Here is a 27,716-nt window from a genome sequence, read left to right as displayed (position 1 = left end):
GTAAGAATGACAAGTGACAATGTGCAGAGAGAGCATGCGCGAGTGCATGCGCATGTTTATTTGTTTCTGTTTCAAAGAAAGAAAAGAAAACAAGAAACTAATGGAAATTATGGGGCAGTAGAGAGAAGTGAGAATGTGCAGTGTACGTGCATGCACGTGCGTGTGTGTGTGTGTGTGTGTGTCTGTGTGTGTGTGTATTTGCTTCTATTTCAAAGAAAGAAAAAAAAAAACAAGTAACTTACAGAAATTAACTATGGGGCAGTGGGAATAAAGGATTTTTCCCAATTTTTTTTTTAAAAACTTCAAGCCCACAAAATAATTACCTAGGTTCAACAATTACCACTTTGCCACATTTGCTTTATCTATTCCTTTCCCATACACACACATAATCATGTACCTTTTTTTCTTTTATTGCAGAACTATCTGAAACTGAAGTTAGATGTTATAAGCCCTCATCCCTAAACACCTCAGCAAGTATTCTCCAAATAAGGACAATCTCCTTAATACCTACAACCTACTATCATAACTAAGAAAACAAACAATACTTTCACAGAATCAGATTTACAGTCTTGCTAGGTCCCTCATTAATGAGTTAAATAAATCTTTGACATGTAGTCATTCTATATAAGTCATATTTTTATATGTGTGTCTATATGTGTGTGCTTCCGTATCTTTTTGAAAATTGTACTGCATCATCTTTGAAGATCGACCGAAATAAATTAGAAGATCCATCTTCTGGGGCCACATAAACTGCACTGTTCAAGAAATACAACTCATGAGCTGTATTAAGCTCAGGTACAATTTTTCTTGGCCCTAGAACTGACTCTAAGTAGTAATTTTACCTTTGCTGCCATTTTATCTATTGTTTTGATTTTCTTGACTGTGATTTTATTTTCATTTCTGGTTTCCACAAGACCAGTAAGTTATTTATCTTTGCTAGTAGTCATAATTAGAAAGCTGGTTTAAGGCCGGGCACAGCGGCTCATGTGTGGAATCCCAGCACTTTGGGAGACCGAGGTGGTGGATCACCTCAGGTTGGGGTTCAAAACCAGCCTGACCAACACGGAGAAACCCATCTCTACAAAAAAAAAAAGAAAGAAAAAGGAAAAAAGAAAGCTAGTTCAATAGTGTGACCTCCTAATGATCTCTATCAGAATCACAGAGTATTATCCTCTACTGAGTGAGAAACTATAGAGAATATACTTTATTGGTCAACTTCTTGTCTGTTTGCTGTTTGCCTTCTCAGAAGCTTAAATCAAGTAAAAAATATTTCATGTCTACAGGAAAGAAGAACTGCTCTTTGAAATATGGATCAGTGAGTGTGTTCTATGTTAACCTTTTTTTTGAGAAGGCTGTCACTCTATTGTCCAGGCTGGCCTCAAACTACTAGCTTCAAACAATCCTCCCACCTCAACCTCCTGAGTAGCTGGACTACAGGCAGGTGCCATCACACTCAACTTCTGTCTAAACTTTTAACCTGTGACTAACGCTGTAAAACTAAAGCTATAAAATCTATGTGTCTATAACTGAGGAAAAGTCTTTACCTCCCACTGTGTGAATTTGAAATAGTTTCATTTTTTCAGGGGTACTTAAAAGCGAGATTAAATTTCAAAAAGAGTTCTTTCTCTGACTGATTTACAGAAACTAAATATTGGCTTGCTTAAATCTAATTTCCAGAAACTAGAAAATAAAGAAACTAAACTTAAAATTTAAATATGCTAGCCTTAAAAAAAAAGAATCCTTCCCACAAATTCCTTGCTCAAAATCACTTTTATATATGAATCTAAGTTACTGTAATCAAAGTGAAGCCCCAGACAAATCTAGGTTTGATTTTTTTAAAAAGCCTTTCTCTGATTTGGTCACTGTGAGATTGTTTTCTCATGAAAAGGCTAATTAATCTGAACCTCCTAAACAACATTTCCATTGCTATGGTCTGAATGTGTCCCCAGAAGTTCAGGTTTCCCCAGTGCCACAATATTGGGAGGTGAGGGCATAAGAGGTGATTAGGTCAAGAGGCCTCTGCCCTCATGAATGGATTAATGTCATTATCACGGGAGAGGGTTAGTTATCAAGAGAGTGGCTTTGTTCAACAGGTCGGCTCTCTCTTACTCACTAGCACTTTCTTGCTCTTCTACCTTTCACCAAGGGTGACACAGCACAAAGGCCCTCACCACGAGCCAGCACCTTGATATTGGACTTCCCAGCCTTCAGAACTGTGACAAATTTCTGTTTTTTATCAATTACCAGTCTGTGTATTCTGCTATAACAGCACAAAATGAACCAAGACATCCACATATCTTCTAATAATCAGTTCATATTTAAACTTCCCTAACTCAAATGCCCTAAGCCATCTTCCTATCCTCTACCTACCAATACTCAAAACACAAACAACTCATACAAACAGCTCTTGCTCCTGCTGGCAAGTTGCCTCAGGTGCCACAAGGTCACACCCATTACGAACAGTATGAATACAACTGCAGAGAAGGTCCTCTGCTGTTTACAAGATATATATGTGTGTGTGTGTGTCTGTGTGCACACACATATCTCCACTGTCCTCAAGTTGTGGAAGTATATGCCCCAGTTTAGACAAAGACTAGGCCACAATTTAAACACTGCACATACTCCTGGAGCATGGCAATTAATTTAGAATTATTTTTACATTAAAACGAACATGGATAAAAAGAATTGAATGTAAATTTTGCATGAATGTTTTTAAATAAAATATGAGACCTCAAAAAACATTTAGTAGATAAAGTCTAAAGATAAAAACAATCACTTGTCTCTCTGATAGGGGTGATGAATGGAAAAAATTTTTATGGGCAAACTTGGAAATCTCACCAGGAAAAAAAAACAGAGATCCAAGTTAGTTACTTAAATATTTATTACCAAGAGACTCACCTGTAACCTTGCAATCTCCTCTCCAAATTTCTTCTGCTGTTTTGCCAGGATAGACTGATGGTACTCAGCATTGGCCTGCATGATACAGTGCTTTGCAGCCAAGATAGGGAACACCTCCTGGAAATAAAAATACTGACCAGGGGAGAGTCCAACCACACAAACCACCACAGACAACATGGGATGCAGGAAGAAAAAGGAAAAGAAGACAGAAATTACAATCACCCCATTAATGGTTTAGAGATAGGTTAGTCATCAGGTGTAAACAGAGAAGACAACATGATTTTGTGTGGATTGAAATCTACAAATTAAATTTTTTTCTTCCAATTAAAATTAAGGTTTTTTTTTTAACTGTTAATTGAAGCCAATTTAAGCTTTTATAATTCTCTTTAATTGATCCATGAAGTCAACATTTTGTTTACAAAAAGAAAGAAAAGCATGCATTATTAGAAAGAGAAGTAGAATGGACATTCACAGAGGAACACCAAGGACAGGGCTTTAGAAGCTTTCTTGTGAGCCCTTACCCAGCCTGTAAAGTTAACTAAACCATCACTACTCACATATACTAATGAAATTATTCTATAGCTGACTGTTTCATCATGTTTAAAATAAAAAAACACAGTAAATTTTCACTTAAATTCATATCCTAGGAGGGTTCTTAATAATTTTAGCCATACAAAAATGACTTAGTATCATAGATACACTAATATTTCATTATCATATACTCAAAAACATATCATAGACAAATGCATTAAGTATATGACCAATGATATGATAAAAGTATTATTTTGCCTGTTTTGAAAATAATTCCAGTCAAAATTAATTTTAAAAGATCCAAAGACAAAAAGCAGGAAAGCAATTATGCCAGTATGGCTCTTCCAAAATGCCAAATCCTAACCTGTAACCTCACTGCTTTTAGGAAGTATATGATATTCAAAAATCCAAGAAATTAGGCTAGACAATCACTGTCTAGTCAAAAAATGCAAGAGAATAAAAAATTGAATTACTATCTTGTGTGCTTTCCTGTCTCCCAGGGAATAATTTCCTACCTTCCTGGAGCACTACTTGCAGGTATTTCAGTTTTATAACTAGAATATGAAAATACCTTATGAGCTTTATTAGTAAAAAGAAAAAAATAAAAGACATCTAAATTTCAAACTACACTCATGCCAGTTCTCAGGGTAAGGCTGGAGCAACTTGGTTCTGAAACAGGAGATTTTCAAGGAATACCAGGAATGCTGCAGAGGTAGCTTCCAAGTCTTTGTAGGTGACACTCTTCTCTCCATGACAGGACTGAACTAATGGCCCAACAGGATGTAACGGTACACTGTGCAGCTGAACATGAGGTCTTTCAGATGAAAAAAACATAAGAGGAGATCCCAAGTCTCTTTTTAAGAGGAAGGCTGTTAATAACCAAGAGTCCTGGGCAAATTTCTACTAGGTTCTTGCTGTATCTTAAATCCCCAGGAATCTTCACATTAATTCTTTATTGATCATTTTCTAAGTAGTAAGTACTATTGATGCACTTATGTGCATTTTTACTTCACCCCCAAGTTGTCTGCAATTTTTTAATGTACAGAGATTCCTGAATATGACTTATAAATCAATAAATTCCCCTACAAAAAAAAAATGTAACAAATAGCATATGCTATCATATGGTATATGATACCATATGACGAAACTAATTCCTTGAACATTTCTGAAGGAGAATAGTTGAAACATATATTTCACTCAAACTTTAAGTTTTCTTTATTAATCATTTCAAATCTACTTATTAGTTATTTGCTTTGTCATTAACAGATGATCATCACTGAATAGTCTTTTCAATTGTCACACTGTCACTTCAGAAAGGTTTACATTAAAACATCATACTTCCTGTGATATGTGGTTTAAGATGGTTGCTTTTCCTTAGCTGTCCATTAGCAGCCCAATTTTTTATCCCTGTTGGCAAAACTTAATTCTAATCAAAGTATCAGATGAATTTGTTTTCTTTTCCTTTTTTCTTTATGTCTGTTTTTGAGCTTTAAGACTCATCTTCAAAAAAACAGGACAATAATTAAAAGTGTGAATAATCAACATGCTCAAGTATACATGCTTGTACCAAATCACCAATGATTCAGAACTACACAAAGCCTCGATTTGATAAAAGTATTGAAAACAGATGGTCAATGTTTTCCAGAAAGAGTTTTAGCTTGAAAAAACAAGTTTAGTAAAAGGTAAAGACAAAGGCATCCCCAAAATATAAAAGAATTGTTCATGCATCTTAAATTTAAAAAGAAAAACTATTTCCATTATATATTATTTAGATAACTCTATTAAAACTTCAAATTTCTTTACAATACAGAAGTTTCAACTTGCTTCTCATACACGAAAAATGTCTAAATATTTCCACATGCGAAGTAAGCAAGTGTTTATAAAAACAATAACTGACCTTGGGGAGAGTATCTTTGTATTGACACTGTTTGAAAGCATCACCAAAATAATCTGCAGCCTGATTAGCCAATTTAGCTATGATGGCATCTTTCATTTTATCTGGAATAAAATATGAAGTTGACCATTATAATTAAAATAAATATGAGCTAATCTGACATGTCTCAGTATAAACATTGAAATCACAAGTTTGTACATGCATCTTAAAATGTCCTTATTGATGAAATCACATTTTCTGCACAAAATTTAAAATGAAGACAAAATAGATTAGTGGTTGCCAGCAGGTGGGGAAAGGGCAATGAGGAGTGACTGCTAATGGGTACACAGCTTCTTTCTGGGATGATGGTAATGTTCTAAAAAAAGATAGGGTGATCAAAACTATGAATATACTAAAAATATGATGTTGTATACTTAAAAAGGGTGAACTTTAGTGTATAAGAATTTTTTCTCAATATAAGCTGTTCTTTTAAAAGAAAAAAAGTATTCCAATTCCTATCTCTTCCACATGATGACTGATCCCTTATTTTCAATTTCTTTGCACTTACACATTCAGCCCATATTTCAACCTCTCATGCTAACTTACATGCCTTATAAGAATTATTCCCTCATTCCCAGGGCCTGGGACTGTGCCTGGATGACTCCTTCTTGTCATTTACGTCTACTTTAAACAGGATTTCCTGAAAGAAAGTCTTCTTGTCTAATGAATCTAAAATTAGTGCAATTTCTGCTACAGCCTTATTCCATAACCATACCACCAGCCACTATCATGTAATTCTTTCTTATTTTTTATAGCAATTATTTCTGAAATCTTATAGCAATTCTTTAAGAAATTATCCTGGCTACTTAATTTTTGCTTATCATCTCTCCAGGACCAAAAGGTAAGGTTTTTTTCTAACTTTGTTTATCTAGAAACTAGAACAGTGACTGGCAGAGAATAAGTACCCAATGAATATTTGCTGAATAAATGTCTGATGCATTAAAAACATACATAAATACTATTCCAGAACAGAGTGTTTAAAGACAGTTACTAACCAACCATTTCATGACTTCAAACACAGCCTACATTCTTAAATGCGCATTCGTGCCATAAGTTCAGAAAAGGATAGCTGAAAATTTTCAATAATCTATGTATCAAGTTCAACAAGGAAAGTTCTACATTGTATGTATTATATTCTAATCACTTCCTTAATTTAAAAGCCTATCATTTCTTTTCACATACAACAAAATGGAAGACAAATTGGAGTTACCTCTTGTGGCTTTTAAAAAAAATACTTCTTGAGCCTGTGCCAGCATAATAAGACTGAGGGTCCCAACAGTATCTGGAGATATGTCCACGGTAGGCTCTCGATTTAAGGCAGATAAAACCGTCTCTTTAATATGTAAAAAGGCACCACTAGCAAACTAAAGGGGGGAAAAAGAATTTCTTTAAAATCTATAGGAACTCAACAAGACATAATTTGCTACTGTTACATATAAAAGTCATTTCAAATGTTAATTCAGTGAACAGTTAATATATCTAAATTTTTCAAATATGCAAAACCAATCTAAAACATCTGACCTACAGACAATAGGTTCTCTTTCTAAACCTCTATAGCAAGACAAGAGATTTAACAAAAATTAAAAGTAAATTACAAGGAAAAACAAAGTAAACTAATGGAACAATCTGATTGAGCTTATTTTTAGATACACTTCTTCAAAACTAATGTGAGAATAGAGGCAGGGATAAACATTAAAATATTTTTAGTACTGAAATGCTCTTGCTTTGGCCCCAAACAAATTCATCTTTCAAATAATTAAATATTATTAATATTTAATTAATAATCATAGTCAGGGGAAACCCCAAACAGTACATATACCTAGTCCTCTAAGGAATAGCATTACTACCCATTGCTACTGATTTCTGTCTGGCCTTCAGAGCTCCCTAGTGAAATGTTCCCATCAGATTTTTTGTCCCAATTATATTTTGCTAAAACTAAAATAACTTTGCTTTTATGAAACAAATTATACTAAGAAAAAGAAGTCAGACTGGGATTAAAAGGTTTCATGAGTAGGCTGGGCACAGTGGTTCAGGCATGTAATCCCAGCACTTTCAGAGGCAAAGGCAGGCAGATCACCTGAGGTCAGAAGTTTGAGACCAGCCTGGCCAACATGGTGAAACCCTGTCTCTACTACAAATACAAAAACTAGCCAGGCATGATGGCACACAATTGTAATCTCAGCTGCTCAGGAGGCTGAGGCAAGAGAATCACTTGAACCTAGGAGGCAGCAGTTGCAGTGAGCCAAGATAGTACCATTGCACTCTAGCCTAGGCGAAAGAGCGAAACTCCATCTCAAAAAAAAAAAAAAAGCGTCATGAGTTAGATAAGTAGACAACACAGAGAAAACTCAAAGCCAAATGTATTAAAATGAACAGCATGTTTCTGCAGTCATGAAGTATTATAAGACTAGAGTATCTGCTAGGAATGCATAACTGACCTTGTTTGGTAAACTAATGAATTGATCTAGAACAGCAAGGTATCTGAGTCTCTCATTTACAGATAAGGAACCAAAAAGGTCTAGAGAAGTTAAAGAACTTGCCCAATGGCACAAAGCTTCTGGGTGGCAAGCAGTCTAGACAAAGACCTAGGTCTAATACCACCAGTTATCTTTCCATGATACCAGGTACCCTGCTGTGAACACTCATGTTAATGGAATAAACATGAGTTTCTTTAATAAATCAGAATGACCTTTCTAAAATCTCACATACCAATTAACTGAGTTACAACTAACCAAAAGCTAAATAAAATTTTGTTTTCACATTTTATTTTATTAATCTTTTTTTTTTTTATGAGACAGAGCCTTGCTGTTGTCACCCAGACTGGAGTGCAATGGCAAAATCTCGGCTCACTCCAACCTCCACCTCCCAGGTTCAAGCAATTCTCTTGCCTCAGCCTCCCGAGTAGCTGGTATTACAGGCGTCTGCCACCATGCCCAGCTAATTTTTATATTTTTAGTAGAGATGGGGTTTTGCCATGTTGTCCAGGCTGTACTCGAACACCTGACCTCGTGATCTGCCCACCTTGGCCTCCCAAAGTGCTGGGATTACAGGCGTGAGTCACCATGCTCAGTCTGTTTTCACATTTTAAAGTATTTTCTATGTATAGCCTCAAAAAAAGAAAATAAGCATACGCATTACGTTTGTCATCTATGCCCACTGAAAACCGTAAGGGATGTCACAATTTGGAGCATGTTGTTTCCTTAAAGTATATTTTCCTTTCATTTTCTCAGAACAGCATCCCTCACCTCTCCCTTGAACGTAAAAAATGGGAAAAAGCAGACTACCTCTGAGACAAGCAAATTTCATGGGAGGTTTGGGGATAAAACAACGGAAGAACATTTGAAATTACATGAAATTTGGAATCAGAACTACTGAAACCCAAATGGACAGCTTTATTAAGACTTCTGACCTTTAGTCTCCTTGTATGTAAAATGGGAATGACATTATATAACATATATCACAAGGTTTATCTGAGAGTCAAATAATGTACATGAAAACACTTTGTACATTAGAAAATAATATAAAATATGGCAACATGATTATATATATTACTTAATACTAATTTTTTAAACAAAGAAAAAAAAGCTGAATAAACAACTGCCACAAAATAACATGCCATATTACTTAGTATATGATTAGTACCCAAAACAGATTAGGCACTTACAAACATTAGGTGTTTGACCACACTTAAATATGACCTCTCCACAAGTCTCAAAGTTAAAATTTTGTTTTCTTGCCAATTTCTTGTCTTTATTTTTGTAACATCAGTGAAATTTCAAGTGTGTCTTACTCTAAGACAACATATAAAAACAACGTACAAATTTTTTTAATTTGGTTATTTATTTAAAATGGATTTACGCTAAAAGCCTGAGATAAAATCTCAGACATTTCATAATTTCTTCAACCAACAATTATTGAGCCTCCTATGTGCCAGGCACTGTGCTAGGTGCTGGGTATAAAACAGTGAGAAAAAACAGACTTGGTCTATAGACAGTTTATCTAAGGGCTTCAACAACAGGAATCAATTCATTTTAAAAGTGCATTCGTTTTCAAGAAAACATCTGTTGAGTAAGAAGCATCTATAAACCTAAATGCAAATTATTTTCCACTTAATCCAACTTAGTGTTGATCATTAACATAATAACTACTTTTCCGCATACCTGGTAATGCTTAGCAGCGATTTTCAATCCTTCATCATTATCCAGGTTCTGTTCTGCTGCAATTTGGCTAGCTAAGGCTGCACAATTGAACAATACACAGCTCTTTTCATATCCTAAGCTTGCAAGAGCTGTAAAAAATTGAGAAGGAAAAATTTATCAGATTATTTTTTCTAAAGAAAACAAATACTTCAAAGAGAAATACTATAATCTCTATCATCCCACTGACTCTCACAAAAACAAGTTTCCAGACCTGTTTTCTCACTGTCATATGCTCCCATATTTCAAGCTCCCCTTAGAGGCATTTATTTCCACAACAATAGTCCAATCACCTAAAACTCTAAAGATCAATAAGTTATTCCTTCTCTCCTTCCCTTTACTTCCATACTTCTATTACAATGAAATTCAAATGTAAAAGTCATTTTCATGGCATTTCTCTCAATTTCTTAAATTCAAATAAATAATTTCCATTGTTCCATCACCTCTCAAAATCATATTATCCCATCACAGTGACACCAGTTCCTCATTACTACAAATCTAAGTCAATGCAATTACCTCCTAGTTGGCCTTATACTTTCCTCCCTCATGCAAATACACTTCTCAAAGGGCTAGCAGATTAGTTTGGATAAAACCCAACTCTGATAAAAAATCCACACATCTCACATCCATTAGAATAGCTCATATTAAAAAACAAAGAGAAAATAAGTGTTGATGAACATATAGACAAACTGGAACCCTCATGTACTGTTGGCAGGAATGCAAAATGGTGGGTCGGGCATGGTGGCTCACTCCTGTAATTCCAGCACTTTAGTAGGCTGAGGCAGGAGGATCTCTTGAAGCCAAGAGTTTGAGGCCAGCCTGAGTAACACAGCAAGACCCCATCTCTACATTTTTTAAAAAATCATTTTTAAATAGCCAGGTATGAAGGTGCATGCCTGTAGCCCTAACTACTCAGAGGCAGGAGGACCACTAGAGACCAGGAGTTCAAGGCTGCAGTGAGCTATGATCATGCCACTATACTCCAGCCTGAGCAAAAGAGCGAGACCCTGTCTCAAAATAAAAAATAAAAAAAGTGCAACTGCTGCAGAAAACAGAAAACAATATGGCAGGTCCTCAAAATATTAAAAATAGAATTGCCATTTTATACAGCAATTCCACTTTTGGGCATAAACCCAAAAGAAATGAAAGCATAGTCTCAAAAAGAAGTATGTATGCCCATTTTCATAGCAGCATCATTCACAACAGCCAAACATGAAAGCAACCCAAGTGTCTGTGGACTGATGAATGGATAAACAAAACGTTGTATATACACACAATGGAATATTAGTGAGCCTTAAACAAGGAAATCATATGCTATAACATGGATGAATCTTGAGGACATTAAGCTAAATGAAATAAATCAGTCACAAAAAGACAAATGTTGTATGATTCCACTTATATGAGTTACCTAGAGTAGTCAAATTCATAGAGACAGAAATTAGAATGACGGTTATCAGGGATGGTGGTAGTGGGAGGGACTGTTGTTCAATGAGTACATTCTTTCAGATTTGCAAGATGAAAACGTTCTGGAGATTTATTTCACAACAATGTGAAATACACCCAACACTAGTGAACTGCACACTTAAAAATGACTAAGACAATTTCATGTTATGAAATTTTTTTTAAATGCACTCTATGATTCTACTTGTATGAGGTACCTACAGTTAAATTCAGAGACAGAAAGAACGGTAGTTGCCACGGTTGAGTGGGGAGGGAAGAATGGGACATTATTATTTTTTTTTTCTTTTGAGACAGGGTCTCACTCTGTCCCCAGGCTGGAGTGCAGTAGTGCAATCATGCTCCTTGCAGCCTCTACCTCTTGGGCTCAATCCTCCTGCCTCAGCCTCCTGAGTAGCTGGGACTACAGGCACAGGCCACCACACCCGGCTAATTTTTGTATCCTCTGTAGAGACAGGGACTCACTATGTTGCCTAGGCTGGTCTCGAACTCCTAGGTTCAAGTAATCCTCCAGCCTTGGCCTCCCAAAATGCTGGGATTACAGGTATGAGCCACCACACCTGGTCTGGGAAGTTATCATTCACTGGGCAGAGTTTCAGTTTTGTGAGGTGAAAAAAGAGTTTTCAAGATGATGTTTGCACGTAATGTAAATGTGCTTAATACCACTGAAGTGTACAGTTAAAATGGTACACTTATAATGGTTATGTATATTCTTTCACAATTGAAAAATAACTTTTAAAAAAGAATCTACAATAGATCCCTATTATTTACAGAATTCATTCACAGTGGAATTCAAGATCTTGCATCATGCGCAAGGCACTACCACCAGGCAAAATAAGGCTCCTTACAAAGAACACTGAATGAACCGTCTAGGAGAATAACAACACTACCTTTGTGTATCTGTGCCACAGAGTAGTGCCATAAAGTAAAGTCCTCCCTGTTATGGAACTTTGGTAGCCTCCTATGTAATCATAGCCAGTTTTCAACTCACTTCCAAACCAAATCTAGTCTCCTCATTCTAAACTACAGTAGACATAAACAGCAGCTACTCTAATCTACTGTATTAAATATGTGGGAAATCTAAAATAATCAAGTTGTGAAAAAACCCTGCAGTAAAATAAAAGAAGAGCAATGTGAGCTGAAAAACTAAGCCCAAAAGAAATAAAGACAATTCCAGTCATAAAAGATAATATTCCAAAGATCATAATTAGCATTCCTTAAAGAGATTCAAAGATGGCATATCCATAAAAGAACAGGATTTTTTTAATTAATAAGAAAAAGCTCCTACAAATTAAAAACCTGATTGTTAAATTTTTTTCAAAAGTTTTAATGGTGGAGGGAGGAAAAATTTTTTTTTCAAAACTTTTAAAATATCTAGGCAATCTCAAAAAGTATATATAAATTATGAGTGAACTCAGACCAACCAATATCTAATAAAGTATTCCAAAGAAAGAGAGACAAAAGAGACAAGAAAATTATCAAAGAAATATAAGAAAACTTCCCAGAGCTGAAGGGAGATACGTGTTCTAACTAAAAGGGCCAAAAAAGAAATACCCTGAACACAATGAATAAAATGAAATCCCATTAGATCTTTTGAGATTTCTAAATATGAATGATAAAAAGAAGACTGTAAAACATTCCCAAGAGCAAAGAAACAGATCACTTAAAAATAACAAAATCAGACTTTTCATCAGTAACACTAGATACTAAAAGGTAAGAGAACAATGCCTTCAAGTTCCTAATATAATTTTAATTAATTCAATAAATATATACATTAGGTCAGTGTGGCAAGAGAGAGCAAGAAACAAAATGAAACACCAGCTAGGGGCAGTAACTCACACCTATAAACCCAGCACTTTGGAAGGCCAAGACGGGTGAAACTCTTGAGGGCAGGAGTTCAAGACCAGCCTGGCCAACATGGTGAAACACTATCTCTACTAAAAATACAAAACTTCGCTGGGCATGGTGGCACACACCTGTAATCCCAGCTACTCAGGAGGCTGAGGCTCAAGAATCACTTGAACCCCAGAAGCAGAGGTTACAGTGAGCCGAAATCACGCCACTGCACTCCAGTCGCACAACAGAGCAAGACTCTGTTTCAAAGAAAAAAAGAAGGATAAAATATATTTCAGGCAAGAAATAAAAGTAAACTGTTTATATACCAGATACATATCTCAGTCTATTATGTTGACCCTAAATATTATAATCCCAGACTATAGTCTCTCATTTTGACAATTTCTCATGTATAGGAGCTTTTATGAGATTTTACATATAAGACCTATTTTGATCTTGCAATTAACTCTTACCTTTTTTCCTTTATTTCTCTATCCATCTAAACTTAAACCAGGTTTTCAAAATAATATTTAATTTTCCTTTTTTCAAAGATGACTTCTTAAATATTTAACTGTATTCTTGTTTCTTACTTGTTCTCTTTTTTACTACGTTTTTCTTCTATCTTATTTTTTCTTTTGAGACAAGGTCTCACTCTGTCACCCAGGTTGAAGTACACTGGCGTGATCATGGCTCACTGTAGCCTCAACCTCCCAGGCTCAAGCAATCCTACCACCTCAACCCCCAAATAGGATTACAGGCACATGCCATTGTGTCCGGGTAATTTTTATATTTTTTGTAGAGACAAATATGATATTATTATAAATAATATTATTTATAAATAATCCCTTCCAGAGTGCCTAGGTAAAATAAATGCCCAATAAACATTCACTATTATTATGTAAGAGGGGAAAGTACAAAGTCAGGAGCATAATATTTGCAACTCTTCATAATCTGCTCTCTATTATCATCACCCTCCATAATCCCCAATTCAACCTATGGTTACAAGCCATAACAATAATAATTATTATTAAACTAACATTACATATAATATCTACTATAAAATATTTATTTCCAGTTCCTCACCTATATATAAGTATAAACCTTAGATATATGTATGTATATGGTATGTACATACTATATAATATATATCTATTTATCTTATAAGGCATATAGATATATATTATAGCATATCTTATGTACATGTATACTATAAAAGGGATATACTATATAAGACATATTATACATACCTTTATAGTATTATATATAGTATATAATACATATATATATCATATATACATTACATATAAATTACAATGTTATATGATAATATAAGTATTCATTGCAGCTAATACTTATTGAGCACTGTTCTTAGGACTTTACATGTATTCACTCATTTAATCCACATAAGAATCCAATGAGATAGGCTGATGCAGTGGCTCACGCCTGTAATCCCAGCAGTTCAGGAAGGCGAGACAGGTGAATCCCCTGAGGTCAGGAGTTCAAGATCAGCCTGACCAACATGATGAAACCCCATCTCTACTAAAAAAATACAAAAAATTAGCCACGGGTGGTAACGGACACCTATAATCCCAGCTACTCAGGAGGCTGAGGCAGGAGAATTGCTTGAACCCAGGAGACGGAGGTTGCAGTAAGCTGAGATTGTGCCACTGCGCTCCAGCCTGAACAAGAGCTAAACTCCATCTCAAATACAAACAAAAAAGAATCCAATGAGATAAAGAGTATTATCTCCATTTCACAGATGAGAAAATTAAGGCACAGACAGGCTATCTTGCTGGAGTGGTAGATCAAAAGTCTTCACTCTTCTGACCTTTGGTTATAATTTTGTACCTATAATATTATTTTCTACAAATTCATCCTTCAAGGCCTAACTCAAACACTGTCTGCTTTCAACAGGTAGAATTACTTTCTTCCTCATATATGCTTCTATGAGTTTGTTCATAGGCTGATATTACATATTACATTTTATATAGTACATATTACACTTTTAAATGATCAACTATCTTCCCAAGAACTGAGTACATCTGCATTATTCATTTTTATAACTAGGACAGTGCCTGGCAAGGCATGGGCTTTCTACAAATATTTCAAAATTGCATTAAAAGTTGAAGTTAAAAAATAAATGAGATGTAAACAACTTTAGTATTTAAAAAGAGTCATTAGGATAGCAATTTTAAAAACCAAAAACAATGCAAAGCAGTTAGACCAATTTTCCTATCATTTTTATTAAAAATTACATACCCAGTTTTACAGAGCCTCCAAAAAGTGAACCTTTATCGAAAGCATCCTTCCAGGTAAATGTCAAGCAGATCTGGATAGAACGAAAGAAAAGAGAAAACTGTTACCTTCATGAATCCGAAGAGAAATCCACAATGAAAAAAAGGACAAAAGCTCAACCTGTCTATATTATCTCCTATAACCACCCAACTCCCTTTCCTTCTTTTCATTTAAATTGAAATTTTAATAAAGTAAAATACTGGCACTGGGATAGTTCATATGGTCATGCTGCCTTGGTAATCATCAACACTATCTTATTCATATTTACAAACACACACTGATTTTAATGGAACAAAATAAGTAACAGGTGCTTCCAAATAAGCCAAGAAATACAAGGAAAATAAAAGTAAGTATACAGGTTTCCTAGAAGATGAAATTAAAAACTATTCCATGATGACAAAAGTAGGAGAATGGTTACTTTGGGGGATGGGTTAACGTTTTATTTCTTTATCTAGGTAGTGGTTATACAGGCATATTCACTTTTTTTTTTTCCTCATTCTGGTTTTTAATGGTCAAGGTGACAACAGTGTACAGTTTTTCCAGACCCATATGTAGGTTCCACAGTAATCTCCACCTACTGGAGGAACACCATGACAGATGCCATTGTCCCAGCAGTGTGGGAACTTTGGGATCAAAAGCACCAAGCCAAGTCCCTTTCTCAGGATGGGTCTTGGTTGAAACCACAAGCCCTTCTGCAGTTCTAGGTGGATGTAGTGTTGGTTCTTGGCTCATTGCAGGGGTGAAGCAGGAAAGAGAAAGACACTGGTGAGTCCTGCTTAGAAAGAGGATCAAGGCACATTACGATTCCAAACCAGGAGATCCTGAGACTCAAGCCAGACTCATGATTTGTTCACTTTTCTGTATGCTACATGAAAATTAAAAGTTTACTTTATTAAAAAACTCTCTCTCTCTCTGCTCCTGAAATATGTATTATCACATACAAAGATTAAAAATAAGTAAACCTTATTTAAATTATTTATTGCAATCTAATACAAAAATTAAATTCTGATTAAGGAAATTTTCAAACATACAGAAAAACTAAAAAGAATAAAGAGAATAAACTCCAGTATACCCATCAGTGGCTTTAATCTTTTGCCCTTCTTGGTTCATCTACCTCCCAACTTGCCCTGCCTCCAGCCACCTACACTTCTTTTCCAGGAATATTTTAAAGGAAATCTCAACATATAATTATTTCACCCATAAAAACTTTAGTACAAGAATGTTTAAAGTACTTTTCTTATGACAATTTTAAAATTTAAAAGTATCACTAATTTTAAAACCTTTATCCAATCTCCAAAGTAAAACTATAAGAAATTATCAGCATTTTCAACATCTAGCCTTTAAAGAGAAAATACAGTTGACATTCATGTAATTAACATTTAATCACAACAGCATTTGCAACTTTTACATGCAAATGTAACTTGTGCAAATAATTTTTAAAGCACATAAACTGAGACTAATAATTCCTGATTGTGCAGTTTCCATCCTAAGTCAAAGGGAAAGGACACAGCAGATTAATCAGCCAATAGATCCTACGGATATAACATGAAGTCCAAAAAAAAAAACCATTGCTCTATATGAGCCTGAGAAGTGACTGAAGAATGACATGAACAGAATTCCATGAGATTCTTTCTTCAGAAGCATATATATTCACATCAGACAGACCTAAAAGCTTCTATTTTTATAACACTATCTTTTTTTTTTTTTAATAGAGATGGGGTTTCACCATGATGACCAGGCTGGTCTTGAACTCCTGACCTCAGGTGATCCACCCACCTCAGCCTACCAAAGTGCTGGGATTACAGGTGTGAGCCACCACACCCAGCTTCTATAACACTATCTCATAAAACTCTAAAGACAGTGAAAATATTGGCAGAAGGAAACGGGTGATTTGTCATTACCATATAATTTTAAGACAGAATTAATGACTTACCTGATTTTCAGAAAATGGGAATTTGGGTTCAATAGAACAAATCTGATCATAATATCTAAAAAATAGAGCAGAATAAATAATTACCAGAGCTAACTATTACACACATTTATGTAAATACAACTGGTTTAATAGAAAAATTATTTATGCTTACTTTGAGCACTATTTTACATTACACAAAATCTTTTAATACATAAACCAGGAGCTTAAAAAATGAATGCAGTGAAAATCTATAAGCAAAAACTGATACCCACCACCACAGAAAAATATTTATCAACTGTTATTGGCTAAAAGCAAACTAACATCTACTCTAAAAACCAGAATGTTTCTTAAAAATACTATTTTTTACTAAAATAACTATGTTTATATCCATTGGACAAATTAGTATCTCTGGCAAACTGCCCATTAAAAACAGGTTTACCAACTTTCAAATGTTTTAGGTAAGTTTTACCTCTATCTGTCTCCAGCACTGCCACACAGCACATCAAAGCTACCACTCTCTTTTAGCTAGGAATCTCAGTTTCCTAGCCAGTCTCTCCACCTCCTTTCTCATTCTTTCCAACCTGTTTTCTGCATAGCAGCCAGAATGATCACTAAATATAAAGCAGTCTTACCCCTATCGGGGTGAGCTTTCAGTCTGCAAGTCTGGCAGGGAAGGGAAGAGAAAAGGTTCAGGCCAAGCTTTTTAACTGGCCTCTAATCTTTCCTTTCTTTTCCTCTTATACTTCCCCCAATCCTTCACCAGGGGTATTTTTCTAATAATTATTTCTGGGGGCAAATTTTCAGCAGGAGTCACCAACATATCTGAGACAGAGCTTTTACCTGGCATGGCTATGAGTTTGGATACAAATAGGAAAAACTAGGCTATTAAGCAAACACACTGAAGATAATGGAAGCTAAGTTTCTCAAGGTCAGAGATACAAATACTTGAAAGGGCCAGGCACAGTGGATTACACCTCTAACCCCAGCACTTTGGGAGGCTGAGGCAGGTGGATCACTTGAGTCCAGGAGTTCAAGACCAGCTAGGGCAACATGGCGAAATCCTGTCTCTTCTAAAAATACAAAAATTAACTGGCCAGGCATGGTGGCTCACACCTGTAATCCCACTTTGGGAGGCTGAGGTGGGTGGATCACGAGGTCAGTAAACATTTAAAAATCTGTGCTTTTGTGAAGCTTTTAGAGGGGACGACAAAATAGGTAAAAATATGATACAGAAAACAGTGGTAAGTGCCATGGAGAATACAGGGATAAGAGGAATAAACTGAATACATGGGGCAAGGTAAGAAGGTTGTTGTTTTAAATAACATCGTTGTTTGACTACATGAAAAAAAATTTAACTGTAAAACAGCATGACTATGAAAAGGTGATGAGGTAAGCCAAGCAGATATCTGAGAATTTCCAAGGTAGGGAAAGTCAAGTGCCAGTACCCTGGAACAAGAGGGTACCTGAGAAGGTATCCAGCATAGCAAGGAGACCAATATGGTCATAGAGAGAGCAAGGGAGAAAATAGTGAGTGATGAAGTCAAAGAAGTAATGCTGCTTTGAATGCAACTGTAAGAATTCTGAGTTTTACTATACAGTGTAAGAGGGAGAACCATAAAAGGTTTGGTTAAAACAGTAACCTGACTTATTTTCACAGAGTCACCATGACTGCTGTATAGAAAACTGACTGCAGGTATGCAAGAGCAGAAGTTAGAGAGATTAGTTAGGAAGCTACTGTAGTAATCCAGTCAAGAGATGATGCTAGCATGGATCGATGTAGTCCACGGTGGCAGCAGAAGTGATAAGGTCAATTTAGGCCAGGCACTGTGGCTCTGCCTGTAATCCTAACACTTTGGGAGGCTGAGGTAGGAGGATCACTTGAGCCAAGGAGTTTGAGACTATCCTGAGGAACACAGAGAGAACTCATCTCTACACATATACACACACACACAAAAATTAGCCAGGTGTGGTGATGAGCCTACAGTTCCAAGGGGACTATGCAGGGGGATAAGGTGGGAGTTTCACTTGAGCCCAGAAGGTCAAGGCTAGAGTGAGCTGTGATCCCACACACTGTACTTCAGGACAGGTCATGGCATGAAATCTTGTCTCAAAAAAAAAGTCAATATAACCCCTTTTTAAAATTAGTTTCCCCTCTATTTATAATCTCTCAGGTCCCTGAACATTTCCTTCATAGGATTTAACACAATTTGTGATATAATATTTGTGGGATTATGTTTACTGTCTTTTCTCTCAAAGGATTCTATGTTTCATGATAGCAAAGACTGGATGTATTTACTCTCTGTTTTGTTGCCAGCCCCAAGCAAATGAATCAGTAAAATGCAAAGTTTTCTTCTGTCCCTCAGAAGTAAAACCTAAAATTCTGGTTTGAGAATGAACAGGAGCTATCAAAGAACAAGCTCATAAGGAGAGAACAGCAAGTGCTAACGGCCTGAGGCAACCGTACCTAAAGGTGTCTTTGGCACAGCAAGGAGGCCAATATGGTTATAGACTCAGGACTGGCAACCTTTTTCTGAACAGTGATATTCTAGACTCCACTGGGAAAAAGGCTAAATCAAGCTTGTAAAAAGTATCTAAGTACTTATAAACAAGAGAAAAACCCCTGCTCTGGCCTGTACCTTTTTTGCCTAGATTGGGCCATTCCAAAATGATGGCACACAGCTGCCCAGATACCATCCGCTGGAGACATTCTCCAAAGGAAAAGTAGCTGTCTGATGTAGAGGATCCATGGGGAAGGGGGAGGAGTGACCAACACAGTCAGTTTTACTCTGCCTCAATGAGACCCAAATTCTCAAAAAGGGCCTACCATGGGCACCTGCTCCAGCTGGCTGGAGGTGAGGTAATCTGCTGAGTCACCAATTTCCAGACTGAAAATCTACCATTTAGTGCCAAGTCACTGCCAAGCAGAATATCCAATGTGTAGGCAGCACCAGAGTAAGTCTGGGCAGCAATAAAGCATGGCCACTGGCCAGCAGGGCAGGAGCTAGAAGCAAAGGGGAGAATGGAACAGAGGCAAACAGCTTAGCTAGGTCTAAAACACTCACAATGTTAACCCACTGGAGTGGTGCCCACAGGCCATACAAAAACAGGCAGCTGGGCAGGCCTTATTTTGCTGACCCTTGCTATAAAGTAAACAAGGAAGGTAGTAGCAGGAAATGAGGTTACTTGCTCTGCAAATGAGTGAAGAAAAGAATGGCTAAACTGAATGCACTAAAATTTTCATACCCATTTTCTTCACCCCAAAGCTTTTCAGGTTAATTCACAAAACCTGAGTTGCATGGGGGGGAACAGTGTATTTATATCCTATATTTGAATGATTAGAAGCCATGTGATGAAATCTTCAAAGTAAAATGGCTATCTTAGGACGGATTATAGAAGTTGAAATAAAATAGGAAGGCAGTCACTGAAAATCAACAATGTCTGATCAGTATGGAGCAAATCCCAACAAAATGAGAGATCAAGTAATACTTTACAAAAGAAAGCAGTCATTGCTAACTGCAGTTACAACAAGCAAAATGCTGTTCCAGGAAAACCAACTACAATAAGCTACTCCTTCAATATAATTCCACAGGGTATTATCCCTCACAGTTCAGCCTAGATCTCAAGTATCAAAGTTCTCTAGATAGGGAACCCACAGAAACGAGAGAATCTACCACACCCTTCGGTTTAACATTTAAGTAGGCTTTACCATTGAAGCAGATTGCAGCCTAGGCTTTATCTCTAACAAAGTAGACCTAGGCTGCAAGTTTTGTACAAGTAGGCACAGCAAAAGCCAGTATGCTAAGCCAGAGAGAAAGCTAGCACATTGTGGAAAACAACACTGCAAAAAAATCGGTGTCTTTATAGATTCCATTTTAGCAACAAGTGAATTTTTTTAACCAAAACTATAAAATCCCAAATATATTTAAAAGGCACAATACAGACTCAAATCAGACAGCCCTGAGTTTGAATCCCAACTCTGAGCTATGTGAGCATGAAAAAGTTAATCTCTGAACCTTTCCTAAAGTAAGAGTAATAATACCTCCTTTAAAAGTGAGGAATAAATGATACTGTATATCAAATGCTTAAAATAGTGCCTGGACACCCAGTAATACATGTAAGACAAATGGTAGTTATAGCTTATTATTTTGCAACTATGTTGAAGTGCTTATATATGTTCTCCAGTATTTTATAAAACTCAACCACTTTAGCACAAATATATAACAGTTCAATTTAAAAGTCTCATGGGGAAAGAAAGACTAGGAAATAAATAAATTTCTCTGAAAATATCACAAATAGGTACAGGACAAATTCTCATTAGAAATTCTAGTTTAAAAAAAAAAAAAAGCCCAGGTATGGTGGCTCACACCTATAATCCCAGCACTTGGGAGGCCAAGGCAGGAGGATTGCTTGAGTTAAGGAGTTCAAGATCAGGCTGGGGAACATAGCAAGACCTCCTCCTCTCTCCTAACAATTTAAAAATTAGCCAGGTGTAGTGGTACACACCTACTTGGAAGGCTGAAGTAGGACTGCTTGAGCCCAGGAGATCGAGGCTGCCGTGGGCTATTATGGTGCCACTGCACTTCAGCCTGGGCAACTGAGCAAGGCCCTGTCTCAAAAAAAAAAAAGTTAAAATGTTTAAATAAAGGTCAGATTCTGTATTTAATTTTTTTAAAAAGGAAATCTTTTTTTAATTTAAGGGGAAAGTAACAACTTTGGGGATCAAGAACAACCAATCCACATGGCCAAAATAATACTGCAATGCTAATTCACACAACCCTATGCAATTCCAATCTGCGTTGAGGGATATGCAACTCCAGACCATTAACTAGAGGAAGAAACAAGAGAATCAGAAGAGCTGGGCCAGAGACACTGGCTGGAATTCACAGAGTCTTTGTGAACCTTATTTTCACACTTCTTTCTTCATCCAATTTAACACATAAAAAATCATTAATCAAGCACTACTGCAGCAAAGTATGGTAAAAAGTACCATAAGCTGGGGAATAAGAGGTCAGGACCTTAGTCCAGTTCTGCCATAAAGATAGCTGTGTGGGCTTAAACATCCTGTATAAAACACCTCAGAAGATTCTTCTTACAGATACACAGAATGATGATAGTCCTAAGTTTTCTTATTTACAAAACACCAGAAAAGTCAAAACGCAGAAAAACAAATCAGATTTAAAATCTTCCCTTATGGTTCATCTGTGCAGAATAAGATTATTGAGCCGAAAAGGTATGGCAATAATTCCTTGAGACTAGGGACCAAGTATATCTTTAAATCCTCCACATTGTCTCCTATAGTAAGGTTCACAAAGACTCTCCATTAGTATTTTGTTAACAAATTGTAGCAATATCATTGTGCTAATATTATCTCACTACTGAGACAGCCAGGTGGAAGGCGGTCCCTGGGGAATCTCCAGCCAGCCTGTTCACTAAGGTGGAGCCTTGGAAGTTCCACAGGGAGGAGCCTAGCCTGTCCTCTTCCTGTGTGGAACGTCAAGCTGTCAGGTGGGATGCACTTTAGCTGGAACTCTGGCCTTGCCAGAGTTCATGGCCGTGGGACAAGGAAAAGTCCCGCAACAATATCTTCATCACCAAACCAACAATCAGAATGCAAACAACAGCTGTGAAGTAAAACAGAATATTTTCTTTCCTGATCTATAAAACACTATAATTTCTGAAAATAATTCAGAAACGACAGGACTATTCCATCAACTTAATTTTACAAATGAAAAAGACAGCAGGATGCAAATAATACAGGTTGAGAAAATAATACAGTCCTAAAATATATTAGAAAAACCAAAAAGATGGAAAACTAATGAATCCACACAAAAAGATAGAACAAAGAAAATTTTTTTTTTTTAAAATGAATGACAAAAAAAAAATAAAAAAAAGAATGACAAGGGCAGAAAACCAACCAAAAAGGCTTGGTTTTAAACAAGAAAAGGTGGCTCCAAACCTTTGGCAAACCTGAGGAAGGAAAATCACATATAACACATGCACAACATTAGGAATAAGGAAAAAAAATCTTTACTACAAATTATCAGGAGTTGAAAACATTTTGAGAGGACTTTTATATGACAATATATAGCATAAACACCGTTGGGAAACAAGAAACAGACTAGAAGATTTTTGCAACACACATAATAAAAAAAGATAAATATCCAGAAAATGCTCCAACTCCTATAGATCAGTAAAGAAAAAAAACTCAATAGAAAATGGGCAAAAGAAAAGAACAAGCAATCACAGAAAAAGAAACAAAGTGGCCAGTAAAAATAAACTGTTCAACCTCAGCAATATAAGAGGAATGCAAACTAAAGGTACTATTTCTCACCAATCAGTTTAGCAAAAAGCAATAAATTAAATTATTAATCAGTGAGTATTAGCAAGGATATGGGGAAATAAAAAACTCCCATACACCTGCTGATGAGAGTGTAAATTGTTATAAGCACTGCGGAGAGCTGAAAATGCAAACACCTTCCTCTTACAGTCAAACAAAGAAATCTGAATAAACACCCTTCTTTGTTCCCCACCAAAACACACTGAAACAAGAATTCAAAAATGTAAAAGATATACATGAACATGGACAAAAAGGTTGAGAAGGGCACAGAGCACATAAGAGGTTTCAACAAAATTTACTAAAAGGTGAAGTGAGTGAATGAATGAATGAATGAATGAAAAAGAGAAATCTAAAATCTAACTGGCTAAGAGGGAAGGGAGCCAAAGTAGAAGCCAAACCATGATAGAGAAGCCAGAAAAGGATCTGAATTAAGAAACATGAGGTAACTCTGAAGGTAGGAGTTCAATGTAAGCAGGAGATGTGGTTGAAAATACTTCAAAGAAACCTTCAAGCTCCCAGATCCTCTACTATGAGAGTAGGTGCACTCTCAGAAAAAGGTCAGAGATAGCAAATAAATACAACTAAGGTGGAGATCAAGCACTGCTAAGTGGGGTAGGGCATGCTAATTGACTACATCATCATCGGTTCTATCCTCTTCCTTATTAACAAAACCCTGTATCTTTAGCTGAATATATAGCTGCTCATAATGAAAATTCCTTTTCCTAGCATCCTATGAGAAATGGACACACACAATGGCCAGTAACATATAGGCAGGGGGCTGTGGAATAGTTGCCAGGAAACACCCTAAAGGTCGAACCCTGTGCCTTTCTCCCTTTCTCCATCCTACTGCCTGGAACTTGAATATGATTGCAACCTGGACCTGAGAAAAATATTCTAGGTTTTATACAGCAGAAAGCTGAAAGGAATCTGAACCTCAATGAACTTCACAGAACCACTATATAAGACCTGGGCTACCAGAACTACCTGCCAGCCAACTTTTTACAAAAGAATAAAACCTTGGCTGGGCGCCGCAGCTGACGCCTGTAATCCCAGCACTTTGGGAGGCCGAGGCAGGTGGATAACCTGAGGTTGGGAGTTTGAGACCAGCCTGACCAACACGCAGAAACCCCTTCTTCACAAAAAATACAAAATTAGCTGGCCGTGGTAGTACATGCCTATAATCCCAGCTACTCAGGAGGCTGAGGCAAGAGAATTGCTTGAACCCAGGAGGTGGAGGTTGTGATGAGCCAAGATCACACTACTGCACCCAGCCTGGGCAATAAGAGCAAAACTCCACCACAAGGAAAAAAAAAGAAAGAAAGAAAACCTTAACTCAGATAATTTGGAATCTACCACACAGAAATGAACCTAACCCTAATGGAAGTGTCACTAAAAATAGATGTACCTGATAGAAAGACTGCATACATGATTGTTAAGATCCCCAACCTCCATTCCCCAGGATAAAATTTAGAAAGCTGATAAGCAGACTTTTTCATGGAAGGAGACTAGAAGATTTCTCTCTAAAGAAATCGATCACCATAAAAGAAATGACACAATGCTGGTAACTGGTATATCTGAAGTTTCAAAAAAAATAAAAAACCAGTAGGGTTCCCATTTGATCACCCTAGTTCACCATTTACCAAGGTATAATCAATTTTTAGTAAAAGCCACTTTATGAAGGAAGAAGTATCATACAAAAAGGTTTTTTTGTTGTTGTTTTTTGTTGTTTTGAGACAGGGTCTCAGTATGTTGTTCAGACTGGTCTCTAACTCCTGGGCTCTAACGATCCTTCCGCCTCAGCTGGAATTATGAATGCATGCTACCATACCCAGAACAAATGAGTTTTTAAGTAATCATTCTCATTATTATAATATGCATAAATATATACTCTAGGAAATTTTAATAGAACACCTACAAATTAGCAATGAGAAGCCAAGTCTATCACTAGAGCTATATATGGAGCTGCATATCAGGACTTACTAAGATAGCTTCAATTCTTTAGGGATTAGCTTAAACCCTCTTTTTCTAAGTTCATTCGTTTAAAAATTCATTAAATTAAAAAATTAATGTTAAGTTTACACAATTATCCAAATATATCATTAAAAATAAGATATTCTGCCAGATTTGAATGAACATCACACAACTGACTCACATCTAATTTTACGGCATATATACCTAAGGAACTTTTGTACCTACGTCCATTGTAAAATTTAGTAATATCTCCGAGCTTAACCTAACCTGTCTAAAAGACCAAAAAGTGAAAATACTTGGTATTTGTTCAATGAATGTGGCAGAAGGGGACTATACAGAGGTGACTAAAAAACCATGGTTAGTTTCAAAGAGACTGTATCTAAAACAGGTCCATTATCTATTAGGAACAGCTGACATATTTAAGTCTGGTAAAAATAAAGGTATGAACAAATGAATAAAGTTTTTTTTTTTTTTAGACGGAGTTTCGCTCTTGTTACCCAGGCTGGAGTGCAATGGTGCGATCTCGGCTCACCACAACCTCCGCCTCCTGGGTTCAGGCAATTCTCCTGCCTCAGCCTCCTGAGTAGCTGGGATTACAGGCACGCGCCACCATGCCCAGCTAATTTTTTGTATTTTCAGCAGAGACGGGGTTTCACCATGTTGACCAGGATGGTCTCGATCTCTTGACCTCATGATCCACCTGCCTTGGCCTCCCAAAGTGCTGGGATTACAGGCTTGAGCCACCACACCCGGCCATGAATGAAGTTTTAAAGTTCACGGGAGAGCCTTATCCAAACCATCATTCACCATCCTTCCATGTCTGTTAGTTTTAAACCCACGCAACAAATGCCTCCAAAGAGCCCAAATTTGAGGACTGGAATCAAATTTGATCTATTCAACAAGACTTTTATCATAGAGTTCATTATACCACAACTACATTTTCTTAATATTACTAATGGAAAATCCTCACTGAATGCTATGCATGCCTCCATAAAAGTTACTTTGAAACTGTTAATGTTAATTCTAAAGAATGACTAAGTGTTCCTAGGTTAACTTTAAAACAAAAATGCTTATACTATCAGACTAATGATCCTTGCAGCCCAACAGTCCTACCTCTAAAATTTGACACCAAGGGGTCATTATTTCTCTGGGTCATCTATTCAATATCCCTTCCTTTGGAGAACCAACCCTTCCCCAGTCTGGACTCATCTTGCTTTGATCCATGGGGTAAGGAGAAATTAAACCGGCTGGATGACTCAGACAGGGGCAATTAAATTAGTCCATTTCCCACTATCATATACTGGTGCAAACAAATATGATGGCCCAAAGGCCCAGAAGCCTCCCATGGACTTCCACCAGAACTAAGGAGAAAAATACTCTCTTCTCCAAGATACTGAGTATTGAGGACTTTCGTAAGAACACTACACCCATCCCTGTCAATACATGATGCTTTCGAGGGAAGTATCATGTAGGCAAGAAGATCTCCAGTGATACCTAAAGCTAAGGAAGGAATATCCCTAGACTTGTCAGTTAGCAGAATAAGTCTTTTCTTAGCTCAAGCTAAGTTTAGCCTGGGTTTCTGCTCCTTGGATCGGAATACAATTGTCTTTCTCCTGTGAACCAAGTAGAGTATATTATACAGAGAAAACGAGATCATTAACAAGGTAGGCAAAAGAAATTTTTAACTCTAAAGTCCTATAATAATGTTCTTATCATAACTATTAAGAATCATGAAAGGAACCCTCATTAAATACAGCATGAGCTAAATAAGCATTTGCTAAAACAACACATTTACTCCACTATGTATATACCTGTTGGTGAACAAACTGCTTTTAAACAACCTACCTTGAACGGTTCTGTTATGTAAGTAGAGTTTTATTTCAAATAGTTGTAGCTCCTAACTTTCTGTCATTTGGATAATTTTGAACTGAGGAAGATGGTCCATTTTATGTGGACAATGTAATGAGTTGATCAGACATTTGGTCCAGTGTCCCAATTCCCCCACTTCCTTCAAGCCACTAATATTATGAAACCCAAATTTGGTACAAGAAAGACAGTAATGGAAAAATGAGGGAAAAGGGGGAAGCTTCAGTTAGAGACTCAAAAAAGTAAAAACTAGTTGTAAGTAAATGTGGAGAGAGATCCGTACATGGCAGACTGGTGCACCCCGGCATCCGATCCACTGAGCTGGGGCAGGCGGGCAGGCTGGCAGGCAGGACCAGCCGGCAGTCACAGCGGGCCTGAAGGGCGGGTCCTGCTGACCAGCAAAGAATGCAGACCACACCTACGCGCCCGGTCAGGCCGGGGCGGGGCGGCCCAGGTTACAGGATTGAGGGAAGGGGGGAGACAGGA

General features: G+C 36.8%; 1 protein-coding gene across 2 annotated transcripts in view; it reads right to left on the bottom strand.

Moving 5' to 3' along the window:
* The window catches only part of PDCD6IP (programmed cell death 6 interacting protein), a 68,363-nt gene that overhangs the window by 40,273 nt on the left and 374 nt on the right, over nucleotides 1–27,716 (bottom strand). Inside the window, exons 2-7 of one of the 2 annotated variants that reach the window (XM_035278632.3) lie at nucleotides 17,078–17,132; nucleotides 15,109–15,178; nucleotides 9,523–9,650; nucleotides 6,573–6,726; nucleotides 5,327–5,427; nucleotides 2,899–3,030 (exon numbers count right to left, since the gene is read on the bottom strand). In XM_035278632.3, coding sequence (XP_035134523.1) covers nucleotides 2,899–3,030; nucleotides 5,327–5,427; nucleotides 6,573–6,726; nucleotides 9,523–9,650; nucleotides 15,109–15,178; nucleotides 17,078–17,132 — 640 coding nt within the window. The remainder of the gene's footprint in view (nucleotides 1–2,898; nucleotides 3,031–5,326; nucleotides 5,428–6,572; nucleotides 6,727–9,522; nucleotides 9,651–15,108; nucleotides 15,179–17,077; nucleotides 17,133–27,716) is intronic. The other variant, XM_002807672.6, reaches the window with a different exon arrangement.

Source organism: Callithrix jacchus, chromosome 17 (assembly GCF_049354715.1).
Source record: "Callithrix jacchus isolate 240 chromosome 17, calJac240_pri, whole genome shotgun sequence".
In the NCBI taxonomy this organism is placed as follows: Eukaryota; Metazoa; Chordata; class Mammalia; order Primates; family Cebidae; genus Callithrix; species Callithrix jacchus.
Note: the sequence above shows the minus strand (reverse complement) of the source record. Positions and strands in the feature narration are given on the sequence as shown.